The sequence below is a fragment of the Silurus aristotelis genome (assembly GCF_946808225.1).
Source record: "Silurus aristotelis genome assembly, chromosome: 24".
Lineage (NCBI taxonomy): Eukaryota > Metazoa > Chordata > Actinopteri > Siluriformes > Siluridae > Silurus > Silurus aristotelis.
The window spans coordinates 6,866,258-6,881,652 of record NC_139597.1 but is presented as its reverse complement, the minus strand read 5'-3'; the positions used below and the strand labels follow the sequence as shown (position 1 = coordinate 6,881,652).

Here is a 15,395-nt window from a genome sequence, read left to right as displayed (position 1 = left end):
ATCTATCTATCAACATCATTTTCTCTGCTTGCTGACTGTACAACTCAGCCGTTCTGTATATTTTTACCTCTCAGATTTAACCAGCTCCACTCTGTCTCTCTACTCTTTCATTTCTGTCTATTTTCTCTCTGCCTGTCTCTCGTTTTCTCTCTCTCTCGCCCTCTCTCTTTCTCTTACTCTCCTTTGCTCTCTTGCTGGAGTATGATCGTCTATTCTCATTTCGCTCTGACAGATTGTTTCCATATGTTCCGGGAGGTCGCAGGGAAATTTTGCTGTATGCATTAGCGTGTGTTAGGATTTCTTCTCAGGTTTGAACTCTGTGCCCAGTCCCTTGTTTTATAGCTGCCATGCATAACTAAGTGATGTCTCCTGCTTGATCAGTTTTCCAGTGCTGTGGAGTTAAATGGTTAAGTTTAGGCTTTAAAAAAAACAAGTCACACAGATTCATGTGCCTACATGCATTGGTGTGGAAGTGCCCTCATACCCTCATAAGCTCTCATGCATCTCTGTTAATGCAGTGTAGTATGAGACATGAGTATGAGAAACCTGACATGAAAGGTAGCGGTGGAGAGGAACATTATTCTTGGGACAGAGCACTATTTTGCATGGAGACTGCGGAGAACCCAAAAACTAGCACAACATCTTGTGAGCCAGCCCCTTTCATCTTGAATAGAAATAGGCACCAGCATTTTTGCCATATTTTTGGCCGTTTCTCTTTTATTGTCAGCTAGGCAGGCCGCTGCGGTTCTTTGTCCAGACACATGGGCAAAAGTATATGACTCGACATAGGGTGGCAATCTCTCTCTCTCTCTCTCTCTCTCTCTCTCTCTCTCTCTCTCTCTCTCTCTCTCTCTCTCTCGCGCTCTCACTCTCGCTCTCTTTTTCTTTTCTTTTTCATTCTTAGTTATTTTTTAACAGATCATGTTAGAAAGTATACTTCTTTCAGCACTGGTGTTGATTGTAAGGTTAGTGTGAAACCTAGATTGACTCCAGTATGAGCTATTAAAACACCCTCTCATTACTTTTATGGATGGCACGAGTTATTTTGATCCCCCGAGTCTGTCATCTGAAGTGCGCCCGAAAATGTGATGGTGTGAGAAATCACACACATGCGTGCCGAGATTTTCACAGAGAGTACTAGTGAATATACAGAAAACTTTACTGTAGCAGACCTGGAATGTGGTCGGGATCTGCACTTCAGCATGTGTTTTTTCCAGGGGAAAAAAATTGCTGTAAGGATTTAATATGAAAAAGGTGCATGTCCACCTGTAGCCAATCACATGTTTCTTAGAGCAGATTACCACTACTGGGATGGCCCAGAGGATTGTGGGAATATGTGTGCTTTCTAATGAACAAGAAAATAAAAATAAATAACCCTTGTCTGCTGCCTTACTTGTCGTTCATCTTTGACATAACACAGGCGATGAATTTAATTGACAAATAACTTCACACGTTAGGAATTCAAAAGGACTATGGATGAGGGTGACATGTGAACACACACACACACGCTCAAATCAGTGGCATGTTTGGAACAAAGATACCGAGTCTGTGAGAAAGTGGACGAGACAGAATGTGTCTGAATTAGAGTGAGAAAGAGAGAGAGAGAGAGAGAGAGAGAGACAGAGAGACAGTGGATCGGATGTTTTTTTGGCGAGTGAGATGTGAAGGTAGAGCCAAGCTAAGATAATTAGACACCTGGCCACAGTGATAGAGTTATGTGTATTTGTGTGTGTGTGTGTGTGTGTGTGTGTGTGTGTGTGTGTGTGTGTGTGTGTGTGTGTGTGTGTGTGTGTGTGTGTGTGTGTGTGTGTGTGTGTGTGTGTGTCTGTGTGTCTGTGTGTGTGTGTGTGTTATTGAGTGGTCCACAGGTGTTTGATGGCTCTTTTGATGCCTCAGAGAGTGACAGATCGGCATTCACACCCACACACTGTCTAAGTGCCAGTGAGAGAGACGGATGGAGGGATGAAGAGAGAAAGAGAGAGTGGCTTAATGAAAGGAGCCGGCAGACAGTAGTTGGCCAGACGAGGCTGGTCGTTAAGTGAAGTGTCATTCATTCGCACTCCCCCCTGTGAATACAGCATAGTAATTAAGCCAAATAAATGTGCCGAGCCACTCTCGAGGGACACGCTCTTAAACAAGCGTGAGGAGAACACGCTCTCTCGGGAGGGCTGATCTATTTTTCTTCGCAGACACATACAAACTACGCAGATTTATCATGGCTTGTATCATCAGTGACAGCCAGTAACGGCAGTGCTCCCCAGGGGAAGGCCTGTCAAACAGTTTCTGAGATTGTGCTTGTTGAGCGATGGCCAGGTGATGGATACTTTCTTCTCTGTATGCTGGCCCTGTAATTATCCCACCAGCCTTTTCTTTTTTCCCTGTTCTTCCTGTTGACTAGGGCTGAAAATTGCTCCTGTCAACATTATTGTAGCATTGTTTCACACAATTGTGCATGGTGCACCTCTCGCACTCCTACATTAAAACCTCACCCTGGGGTTTGTGTTTTGGTACTTTGCACAGGTAAAAGGTTTTTCCCTTCCAACCTGTGATGCCTTCACATAAGTAGAGCAGCTCCATTCGTTTGCTCTTCTCTCCATAGCTGGCTCTCACTTAGTGCAAATGAAAACAGTGCCCCCTAGGGGCAGCAGCATGTGTGCACAGCCCAGTGAGACGTTGGTTTATTTAACAGGGCAACCCCGTCGCCGAGGCCTGGCCAACTAGCATGCGCGGAGGAGTTTAAAGAGCTTGTGAAAGAACCTGATAATTACTCACTGTGAAGTAATTATGCAGAGCCTCCCATCTCATTACCCTGGCCAGCACCATCCTGGGATTGATTGGGATGGCGCTGGAACGATGAGCCTCCGTTAGTCATCAGAATTCAGCCAAAATCCTTTGAAATAGACACTGGGTGCAGTCTGGACATGGTCTGTGATATCAACTGCTCTCTTGTTGACAAAGGAAGTGCCGGATGGCACCAGCCCAGACTTTAGGGATGGAAGCGATTATACAAGGAGGCATTTGTGTTGTTCTCTATTTCTCCCAATTCTCTTTTGCTCTCTCACACACACTCTCTTTTCTGAACTGTTCACTCTGTCCCAGCCTTCACCACTAAACCACAGCAGTTAACAATATCAGTTCAGTCTGTCTTCCTTTCTAAGACTCTTGCTCATTTTATCTCAGTCGAAGTGTTTGTTTGTTCTACATTATCTGCATAATAGAAGAAAAGTCTCTCGATAGCCCACCATCCACTTTGTAATTCATAGTTCCACAAAAGGAATGTTGCTGCCTCACAGCTCCAGGGTCTTGGGTTTAATCCTGGGTTGGGTTACAGTCTTTGTGGAGTTTCTGCATCTCTGTGGGTTTCTTCCTACTGCCCAAAAACATACTGATAGGTAGACTACTGGTTTCACTGCAACCCTGACCTGTATAAAGCACTTTGTAAAGATGAATGAATGAATGAATTATAAGTTCACAATCCAACTATAGTCTACATATAATTTTTTTTTAATAACTTAAATTGTTTTTCATCTACAAGCAAATCTTTCTTATATAAAGAAGTACAGGTATGTTTTTTCTTTACATTTTACCAATCATGGAAAGTTTGACAACCTTGAATGTGGCATCCTGTGAGCTTTGCATCTCAAACCCTTGCTCTTCCCTCGCCCCCTTAATTCTTTCCGATCTGACCTCCATATTTGCTATTTGTAGAAATATAGCATGCCGTTTTTGCAGAATGTTTTCAGTAGTTCATTTTCGAGACACCTTGATAATTTCAAAATTTTCAACAATGCATTTGAAATTTTATTGCAATATTTTCCTTTCTTTTTTATTTAAAAGTTAAAAACTTAACTTCACCCCAACAACTTCATCTAGTAAATCATTTTTTTTTAAAGACAACTGATGACTTGGAGAACAGGTGGGTTTGGTGAAGGAGGGACTTAAAAGAAAGACTGGTCAGGTTTTTTTATTATTTTTTTTACTGCAATCACATTTCACCTCAGGCAGACAGCAGGAAACTCTCAAATTACAAATGACTCCTTAGAATAAAAATGCAACCTTGTGCTTTCAGTTAGTTAGGTAGGTAGCTGCCTAGATAGATAGATAGATAGATAGATAGATAGATAGATAGATAGATAGATAGATAGATAGATAGATAGATAGATAGATAGATAGATAGATAGATAGATAGATAGATAGATAGATAGATAGATAGATAGATAGATAGATAGACAGACAGACAGACAGACAGACAGACAGACAGACAGACAGACAGACAGACAGACAGACAGACAGACAGACATGTGTTTTTTGCATTTGTGCAGAGCATTAGCATTCTCCTTCAAAGATCTCATCTTCGGTCTTGACCTTTTCATTGAACTGTGTGATGTTCAGTTCAAACGTATCAGCCCTATTTGGCTTAATTATATAATTTGCTCCATAAGGCAGACATAGAGATGATATAGCTGGTAGTGTGTATTAGTATGTACACCTGTGTTTCATGTGTTGATGATCAGGTTACAGACTGGACATTGGGTGCAGTGTGGCAGGAAATAGTGCACCTGTCTGGGAATATCAATATCCATAGAAAAGCACTTTGGGAGTATTGAATGTCACAAGGCTTGTGTGTGTTTGTGTGAATATGTCCTAAGTAAGAAACTTTTAGCTTCATCTTAGTGAGAAAAACCTATGACCTTTCCCTCATTCTTTTCCAAACACAGATTTTTCTTTCTGTAGCATCCATTGGTGATATTAATGATGTCCTGCACTCTCTCTCTCCATGAGTCAGTGTGTAATCTAGGACACTAGGGAGGAGAGTTAAGTTCTGTCTCAGCAGTGTCTGGCTACATGCTCTGTGGCCAGAGGCGTGCTTCGAGCAGTCTCTGCGGTTTCCCTGGCATGTCCAGGGCACATTCAGGAGTAATTAAACACTTCCACACTCTCTCCAAGCAGGAGTGCCTCGGGATAACATGCCAGTACTGTTTCACAGCCGTAAAGAGAGGCTGAGACAGAATTCTGTTCAGCAAGGAATTGAGGATTTTTAGACACACTAATGAAGGTGTATGCAAGCAGAGGAATGCATACACACATATAGACTAATTATTTTTGGTACCGCCTTTGGAACCACTGTTGATTTTGCCATAAATTAGTTTGGTGTCTTGTTTCAGAATCCAGCCACATTTCTACAACTTAGTGGAATTCTATACTTTTTGGATACATTGTATAGAACAATAGCTTTCTTGTGTGAAATGCAACATGTGAGTACATGAACACTATGTATTACATGTGAAAAAAATGTGTGAGGGTGCGTTACCCCGTGCTATTTTTTAAAAGTCTATAACAGAAGTAAAGTTATGTGAGTTAGTATTTTACCCAGAATCCATGGAGGCTGCACTCAACTGTATTTACCTCCAGGTAAATAGACCCTAAGCTTTACCTCACTGATTGCACTGTTGCCTCAAGTAATCTTTCGAAAGCCATAAATCACTCCAACTCGTACACAGTGTCTTTTGGGGGCTATCTGCTATGCTGATTATGTTTCCTATTGGTGTCATTGGAAATCGAATGACTCTGCGGGTGTCTGCTTCCGCTCAACTGCCTGTCCTGATCTGTCAATCAAATCACCCTCGTAGCCTGGCGTACAGCTTCGTTACCGAGGTTACTGACACAAACCTGCAGCCAGAGCATGATATACGAACAGTGGTTTAAGCAAAAAGAGGGTCCAAGCCAAGCCTAGTGAAGCAAAATGCAAGTTTTAGAGCGACAGTCAAACCAGCATGTTTAGCAAAGGTCCAAGTTTCCGAAAGCTTAGTGAACTCTGGCATTGAACAAACACTGAACAAAACCGCACCACACACTTTGCCTGCTGAGCGCTGGAGAGGATGTGAGTGAGCTGTCTGGCAGTGAAGCTGGGGCTAAAACCGGGTCAGGGGCTGACGCGTGGTTTGAAGTACGCTATTGTTCTGACTTAAATAAATAGGTAGCGCCCAAAACCATCTGAAATACTGTTTTGCTTTTTATTCTTTTTTCATCTTTCTCTCTCTCTTTCTAATCAATGAATGGCCAGTGGCAGACTATTCAGACCTCAGACACAGAGGAGCCCAAAAACATACAGCACACAATTGCAAAATTGACTGTTTTGACTGAATGAAAATGTCCTACAATAATCGTGTGTGTAATAGCACTTGTCTTTTTTGTTCTTTCAAATATGAACAATATTAGTAAAATAATACAGTTGTAGGAAGTAGGAACCTTTTGTTTTAAGCTAAATGGATCAATGTTTTGATATTGTTGTATATCAAAAAAAATAAAAGTTATTATTTTTATGATAACCTAATTACTATTGTTTTATGTTTAATGCACACCTTGCAAAAAAAAAAAAAAAAAAAAAAGTACTTTTAGAAATATATATATATATATATATATATATATATATATATATATATATATATATATATATATATACACAATGTATATACAATTTTAATTAATTGAAGTTTTTTAATGAATGAAAATGTGTTTTGTGTTGGTAAGTCTTTAGTGGTTACATTACTGCAAATCATGCTTCAGACTAATTGATTGGCTTTGCACACTTTATTTACCCACTGTGACACCACGACCTTTTCGGAGAGCGATATAATTATTGACACAATTTCATGACATGCTATTTGTAAAAGTTATACAAGAGTCTGCTTGAAGCAGTTAATGGTGAGTAAACATGAAAGTAGGCTGTTATTTGCTGTGATTGATAACAAAAAGTATCAGAATTTATAGCAAAAGCTACAAGTCTGGCAGCTAAGTCAATCAGACACCAGATGATTTGTAGTTGATTGATTTGCATTAAAAAGAACATTGTGTTAATTCCCTTTTTTGGCTTAACAATTATTTTCCTAAAAATTCTTCTTAAAATCATTTTATACCAATAAAGGTATATTCCAAAAGTGTGTGTGTGTGTGTGTGTGTGTGTGTGTGTGTGTGTGTGTGTGTGTGTGTGTGTGTGTGTGTGTGTGTGTGTGTGTGTGTGTGTGTGTGTGTGAGGCTATGTTTAATCACAACCCAGTTACAGGCCACCACTTGTGATGAACTTTTAGGAAAAAATGCCTTCTTCAAGTTCAAGCAGCAGTCACACTCTCACGCTCTTTAGGCTTAGAAACTCACGAAGCTGACAGATCTTGTGCCAGAAAGGTGTAAGGCAGATGATGGAAGGAAGGCAGAGGGAAGGAGAATGAGAAAAAGAGGACACAATACACAGTACATGTCTTAGTTAAATGAACAGTAATGAAAATGGCTGAGTTTGTAAAAAAAAAAAAGAATAGGACAAGAAAAAAAAAACATTCTTCATAAATACTCTACAATGCTTTTTTTTATTTGTTGCCAGATCTAATGTGATTAATTAATCTTGAATTATCTGGCTTACTTTTTTCTCAGACCAGTGATGGTCATCTAATAAATAGATAGATAGATAGATAGATAGATAGATAGATAGATAGATAGATAGATAGATAGATAGATAGATAGATAGATAGATAGATAGATAGATAGATAGATAGATAGATAGATAGATAGATAGATAGATAGATAGAACATTGACATTGCACAGTACTAGTAATCATAATTGACTAGTAATCATCAGATTAACTTTACATATTTTTACCGATATATTCCAGAAAGATAGGAAAAGTATATTAGATTCTACTCAGATGTCTGGAGGCAGTTCCTGTTGCTAGTTTAAAATTGCATTTCTTAATAAAGGCTGTGTGGTTTTTCTGAAAGAAATTAATTTAATAACAGTGTAGTTTAATAATTTGATAATGTCACGGTCCGGTGTGTTTGTGCTGTGTTATTTATAAATGTATAAATATGCTTTAAATTTGAAGCTCAGTAATCCAGAGTTCAGTTTGGACTTTTAATTATGATGTGAACAGTATTTAATCATCAGTTATTATTAACAGTCATAGTTAGCTAGTGGCTTTGCAGAAAAAAAAAGTAAAACTCTAAGTATTTACTTGTAGTTCTTAGTCGTAGGAGTAACATAAGTATTAAAGAAGATCTACTCCATCGTTCATGCTTAGTTCCTGGATAGTAACCTATGAATTATGGAATAATATTATAAAGCCTTCTGGCTATCCAAGGTCAAATCTTCCTGTAGACAGACATACAAGACTTGATGACTTCTAAACCAAGATGTAGGCCTATTAGGAAAATGTTCAAGGTAATCTATTTCATTTCAATCACACTAGAATAAAATAAATTATGTATTAAACAGTTTATTTCTTTCACTCTTGAGCAATTGTTCATGTTTTTGTTTTCATTCAATGGAGTTTTTTTTTTCTTCCTTCTTTTGTTTAATTTTATTATTCCCTGTAATGTTTCTAATACCTGTGTATGACACCATTTCAGTTTTATTTGGGAGATCATCATGGTTTCTATTTACTTAAGAACATTTAAACAAATGTTTGTTCAACTATGAGATGTATCATTTGGGGCCTGTACAAACCCATTCCAGCTCTGTAACCGCACGAAATACATTTGGGATGTTTCTGTATTGTATGTACAACCCGCTTAATGGCTACTGCCACATATACCGTCTAGTCAAAAGGCTTATTCCAGCTTTTGTTCTGTGATGTACTCACAATTGTCCCACAGTCCCTATGGGAGCATTTACTTAACCGGTGATAGATGAGCTCTCACTTTCTCTCGCTCTCTCAATCTCGTTCAATCACTCTCTTCCTCTCTTTCCTTTTCTCCAAGCTCGCAGATGTCCAGAATCAAATGCAGATGGCTACTACAGCAGCACGTCGATCTGAGCTCTAGAGACTCACTGCAGGCTCTACGTGTCACTGATGATTATGATTCATAGACAGTCTGTGCTGAGCGCTGTCCAAGCATTGCAGAAATGTTCGTCTCTTTTGGAATAGGCAGAAATGCCAGGAACGGACCTAGTGGGGAATTTTTCACAGTCTGGCAATGATTACAGAGAGCCTGGCTTTCCTTAACTTCACCTCATTTACCTTTCCTGCACCTCATTCTCCACCTCTCCTGCGCTGCCTTTCTTTGTCTTTGTGCTTTGGTAACCTTAGTGTCTATAAGAGTAGTCCAGAGTGTAGTTTAGTTTCACTTATTTAACTTGTTCTTATTTAAATGTGTACAAATTGCAATGATGTGGTCAGATTTAATTTGACTTCACATGAAGAAAGTCTGAATATATATTTCGATAAAGTCTGTGCTATATATAGTGGACAGAACTACAAAACTTAGATATGTTTCTCTTGTGAATGTAGTTTAGCTACAAGCAAAGGTTGGCAGTTTCAATCTGATCCCATTGCAACTGCAGAGGCATCACACACATTTGGCGGCTAGGGTCTGATTACAAAATATATTCAACTAAGCTCATGCCTATTTCCCTTCAGAGCAGAGCTTTTGATCAAAGTCTGACATTTACATTTAAGCCTGAAGAAATCATACTTAAGTAGCTAGGGTTTCAACGTCTTTTGGCTGATTGACTGAAACAAAGTAAAGTTAAAAAGTAAAAAAAAAAGATAGATAGATAGATAGATAGATAGATAGATAGATAGATAGATAGATAGATAGATAGATAGATAGATAGATAGATAGATAGATAGATAGATAGATAGATAGATAGATAGATAGATAGATAGATTTAGATGTTTCTTTAAAAAAACTAGACAAGTACATTGTGAGGAAGTGACTGAAGCTTTCATTCCTACAAGTCATTGTGCAACATTGTATGTTCACAGTTCAGGTTCATTCTTCATCCATGTATTTGGTTTATAATAATAGGTAAGAGATTCAGACAATGGCATGCAGGGGCACATTTTGAGTCCTGCAATTTTTCCAAAATGCCTTTAAGAATCAAAAATCTAATCACTAAAAAACTTAAAACTCAGATAAAATAAAAAATGCTGAAGAAAGATGATGTGGATATAAAACTTCGGTCAAGTTATTAAAGAGTCAATGATATTGTCCATCAACTAATTTGTCTTTCTCTCTTTCTTTCTCTTCATCACAGAAATGTTGGATTCCAGTAATTTGGTGACTTTCTCTGGAATAACAAACAGTTCGGGTTATGATACATTTCTAATGGATGAGGAGCGAGGGAGGCTACTAGTAGGAGCAGAGGACCATATCTTCTCTTTAGACCTCGTCAACATTAACAGAGACCTCAATCAGGTAATAACCACACACATACACACAACCACAAACACACACACACACACACAAACACACACACACAGAAAATGAGAATGAAAATGCTTCTTTGGCTTACCGCTGTTAAAATAATATTGTATAGTAAATAATAGTATTGGCATTGAATGATTTGGGTTTTACAATAAATTGCATTGCATTCAAGCTAATGAGCATTTGGTATTCCAAAACCTCTGTGAAGAATGCTTAATTATATATTACTTCTGAAATCATCTCTAGTCATGCAAAAGTTGTGTATACAACCTCATTTTTGTGCACTGGGATATCTTTATAATTGCCAAAGATTTGTACCACACCACCAAACTGGTATGGGTTCACCACTTTGTCTAGAGCAGCATAGTAATTCAAATACAAGTCTGTCATTTCATTGTAGCAAATCGTGACATTGGTAAAACCCAAAACAGGCAGGGAGAGTTTAGAAGAACTCACAATTTGAACTTTATGACATGTGTATTCAATCAGCCAAGACATGAATAGGGTCTAAAGTCCAGAATGTTTGCTCTGAAATTTCATGAATGAATGGTCCAATTGGCAAAAAATTTTGAGCTGGTTATTACTACTGTACAAATTAGATATCTAAATCTTGCATCTTTCTACTTTTTTTTTATATATTTAAAATAAAAACAAATGATTAATAATCAAATAATATTCTTTTGGAAGTAACTATATTTAAACTATTTGCCAATATCTACTTTGAATAATAATTTCATTTCATTTCATTTCATCTTCTCCCGCTTATCCGTAATTCGGGTCGCGGGGGCAGCAGTCTAAGCAGATTCCCCAGACACTTCTCCGTGTCCAGGGATCGGGCTGTCAAGGCCCCTGCCTTTGACTGCTGCCCAATTCTCTCAGCACCGGTCCCTTACGGTCCCTCCTGCAGGTGGTGAGCCCACGGGAAGGCGGCCCCACGTCGCTCCGACATCACGGTCCTTGATTTTATTATTTTTCTCGTAAGGGTCCCCTGGAGCATAGAGGGTTAAGGGCCTTGCTCAAGGGCCCAAGAGTGGCAGCTTGGCGATACCGGGGCTTGAACCCCCGACCTTCCGATTGGTAACCCAGCGCCTTAACCGCTGGAGCCACCACTCCCCCCCTGAATATTAGTTCATTTATTTATTTAAGAATGTCATAATTTTTATCGATTTATAGTCAAATTAAATTGGGTGGAATGTCATAAAACAAGTTCCTGTTATTGCAGTATTAATACTTACAATATAGGGGCTATAAATGGCCATTCCTTCACCAGCCTCTCTTTCTTGTTTCTCTTGAAGTTAATAAAGTTGTTCTAAATATTTTCCCTTTCAGTCAGTTCCCAAACTTACTGACAACTTGTACACCATATGATTTACACCTTTGTTTAATAGCAACAAAAATATATTATAGCTTTATTAGATCACACAGTGACCAAAAAGCACATAATCAATGATGCAAACAAGACAACTCAAATTAAATGTGTAATGGTGTAGATTTTGGATTGTACAACACTTTCATTATATAAAAATAGTTTCATTATTTTTTGCTAAAAAAAAGAAAACATCAGCCACCATTCAGGTTTTGGGAATATGGATATGAGGAAGAATGCTAGGTTGACTTAACTAACAGATTTGGTTTACAAAATGATACAATAGTTTTTAGGCAATATCCAGGTAAGTTCAAAAGAAAGGAGTAGGTAGACATTCATAAACGTCCATATCATGAGTTTAAACCCTGGATTACTACAGCTCTTTCTCTTGCTTATCAGTCCAGCTCCTTCTTTCTTTTGCTTATCAGTTCCATGTTTTTCCGCAGCCTCTTTTTTTTTCAACTCCATCTGTACTCAGGGAGATCTGCATTCCATCATTCTCTTTCCTTCCTTCTTTTCCATCTCTTAGGGTTCTATTGATTAACTTTCTCACATTATTTTCTGTCTCTTTGTGTATTGAGAGTCTGTTAGTCTGCATTACAAGTCCATTAGTTGACTGAAATAGGTTTCAAGTAATTACTTTAGTGTTTAAACTAGTAGTGTACAGATGATCACCATGGCACATTTGACCTTTCGTTGAACTGATTAATTTATAGAGCAAGGACGTACTGTAGCACTTGGAAATTCAAATATGTTGGATCTGTTTTTGTTGTATCCAAATGCTACCAGAAAAAAAACAGGCTAGTTTCACTTGATATATAAAGTTCTTCATCATGCACTTCATCAGCATCATGACATGATGGATCCAGAGCTTAAAAACTGTGCTTGGTATTCACATCTAGGGCCAAATTAGCATAGTTGCTTCACCTACTAGCATGTTTTAGGGGATGCAAAGAAACCAAACAGTCGCCTTTAAGCATTCTATTAATTAATGTTCTAGTCAAAACCTTTTCTGTTCTTCTCTCATAAAAATTCTTGTTTGTTGTAATTATATCTACATGACAGATGCTGTAGAACTATGATGTTGACATTAGAGTTAAAAAAAAATTTTTTTTAGGAGTGTTCCAATTACCTTTTGACACAGTTGTTCTTTTTTGCAATATTTTTAAAGAGCAAGCTGCATTTCACTGTCTCTTTCTTTATTACGTCATATTTTTCCAGGCCCAAATGACTATTACTTGCTTTTGTGTGAGCTAAAATTTAATGTTATGCATAAGCTGTGTTATGCATCCTTTCTCTTCATTTAATTAGAGAATTCTGTAATGTCAGTATCCTTATTTATGTGAGAAAATAATTACGCTTGAGGATAAAAGATCTTGTTAATGTACGTGATAAATTATCACTGTTTTTGTGTGTGTGTGTGTGTTTATTATTTGCACTCCTGAGATTTGTTCATTGGTATATCCCACTGGATCTTTTTAATTTATTTACCACAGATGGTGGCAGCAGAAGGTGGCAGATAACTAATCTTAATTTTTTACAGCCTGCATCATGTAGTAGTCAGTCATTTGCAGTTCTTTGTGTTAGTAGTTTACATATTCACATGCTCTGTCTTGCAGATTGCCTGGCCAGCCACACCTTCAAAACGAGACGAGTGCAAGTGGGCAGGAAAAGACCTCGGAGTAAGTAGCTGTGTGGTGTATACAACAGAAAAACCGCAGGCAGGCGTACAGTATGTAGAGCCTGTGATTTACCCCGATGACATCACTGTGTATTAACGTTGTATTTACTGTATGTGTAAGTTCCCGGTTGGTACCTGATATGCATTTGACCCAAGAAAGAAAGCATGGTATTGGGAATTCTTGCTGTCTTTGTTGTGTGTCTGCTCTGTCAGTCCTGCCGGACGTTTATTTACCCAGAGTGCCGTGTTTGGCAGCCAAGCCAGAACGCTTGGGGCCTACCCTTGATCACTGACAGTTTATTTACTCAAACAGCAAATCGAGCATTCTCTTGCTTTCTATTTGTGTGTGTGTCCATTCGTGTGTATGTGTGTGGGTGTACATGTGTGTGTGTTCATGTGTAGTGTGTAGTATCTAATGCCAATTTCATGCATGGGTTCTTTTGTAGTGAAATGAGGGGCACCAGGGGGGCATAATCATCAGCGATAACACATGCCACCTGCTCCACAAACACACACACACACACACTTGCGCACGTTCACAAGTTAATCATGCACCTAATGAGAAAATGTTCATACTTGCGTTTCAGAGATATGCATATGCACTGTAGTTTTAAATTCCAGCCTGGACACATTAAGCCTAATGCATGCAGTGAAACTATTCTGGAAAGAAATATGTTGCAAGTAAGTGAGAATATTTGATTAGAACATTACTAAGCTATTTCCTTTTCTGTAGTCAGGAGTCTCTTGATTCTCATTTTTAGCTCAAAGCTAGAGAGAGCTGACCTAAATGTCCTTTTTTGTGGAAAACTCAACACTTTTGAGAGTGAAATCTACCAAGAATGGCAGTTTATTAAATGTCTACTTCTTGTACAAATGCAGTTTCTGTCATCCTGAATTCCCATCTCTTTTTCAGCCTTCCTATTGTTACGTCCCTGGATAGTTCATTCAAATCTATTGCACACACTGATATCTCTCAAATGGCACTTGTCTTCTTTTCTATGTGGACAATTTCCCTATTGCTTTTAAATTCATTTAACGTTCATCCAGTGGGAATATAATACACTATGTTTGGGGGAAAAAAGATTTTCAAACATCTTTATCATGTACATTTGGTTTCAGAATAATTGACATCCTTTATGGTGATAAATGGCAAAACCATCTGACATTTGTAACTTAATATTTAGTTACAAATACACTTCCAAAGATCCTAAGATTCCAGATGATGCCAAAGTCACCTGCAAAGAACAAAAATTGCCATTTTCTCTCTCTTTCCTGCTCCTTGTCAATCTGAAGGACACTAGCCAATCATCAATGTCTGTGAGCATGTATATGTAGAAGAGGGCAGATAACACATTCCTTCCAGTGTTGTACATTGCTCTGTAGTTGTGAAGTGACTTCACATATCTTGGAGGAAGCAAACTGGGCATCAACCGCTGTGGCTATTGTAAAAATAGATTGAAGTATGTTGTATTTCTTTAAAACCCTTTATGTTTTTATTTAAAACCCTTCATCAGAGATTCTTTCTGTTAGAAGCTATGGAATATTTACCCTTATAAATCACAAGAATGATGATGTTTACCCCGTACTGGTTCTGATTTTTTGATCAGATTTGAGAATTCAACAGCACTTTAGTATAACAATTTGATTTTCAATGCCATTTCCCTCCTTCATTGACATTGCGGGCGTATTGTGTACGTGTGATTATGCAGTAATTAGTCATTAGTTAAAAGCCTACTAGGTGGTTCTTATTGTGTGTTGGAGGTTTTGTGTGTTTAGAGAGCAGCAGGGAGCTCCAACAGAACAGCTCACTGAGCCTGAATCCCACCCCTGAGTGCTGTCTGGCACAGCACACGTGGGCTGAGCCTTTCACACAATAACAGCTACAGGAAATTTCAAACACGTCAGTCAACACCGAAACAAGTCGTGTGTTTATGTGTCCAGAATGAATTTGAAAGGAATGTATACACACATTTGTATCATTTTGTAAAGGAGAGCTAAAAATTCTCAGGCGTTTTGTGATGTTTTGTGGCATTTGCTAAACTGATGAAGGAAAATCAGGAGGTATAAAGCAAATTATACTCTGTATGTGACTGTAGATATTGCTAAAGGCACACTAATGAGCACTGCTAATGCCTAGTTTGGTTGAATACA

General features: G+C 38.3%; 1 protein-coding gene across 1 annotated transcript in view; it reads left to right on the top strand.

Moving 5' to 3' along the window:
• sema3aa (sema domain, immunoglobulin domain (Ig), short basic domain, secreted, (semaphorin) 3Aa) overlaps nucleotides 1-15,395 on the top strand; it is a 33,419-nt gene that overhangs the window by 697 nt on the left and 17,327 nt on the right. The window contains exons 2-3 of the mRNA XM_083528837.1: nucleotides 10,028-10,188; nucleotides 13,183-13,245. Coding sequence (XP_083384963.1) covers nucleotides 10,028-10,188; nucleotides 13,183-13,245 — 224 coding nt within the window. The remainder of the gene's footprint in view (nucleotides 1-10,027; nucleotides 10,189-13,182; nucleotides 13,246-15,395) is intronic.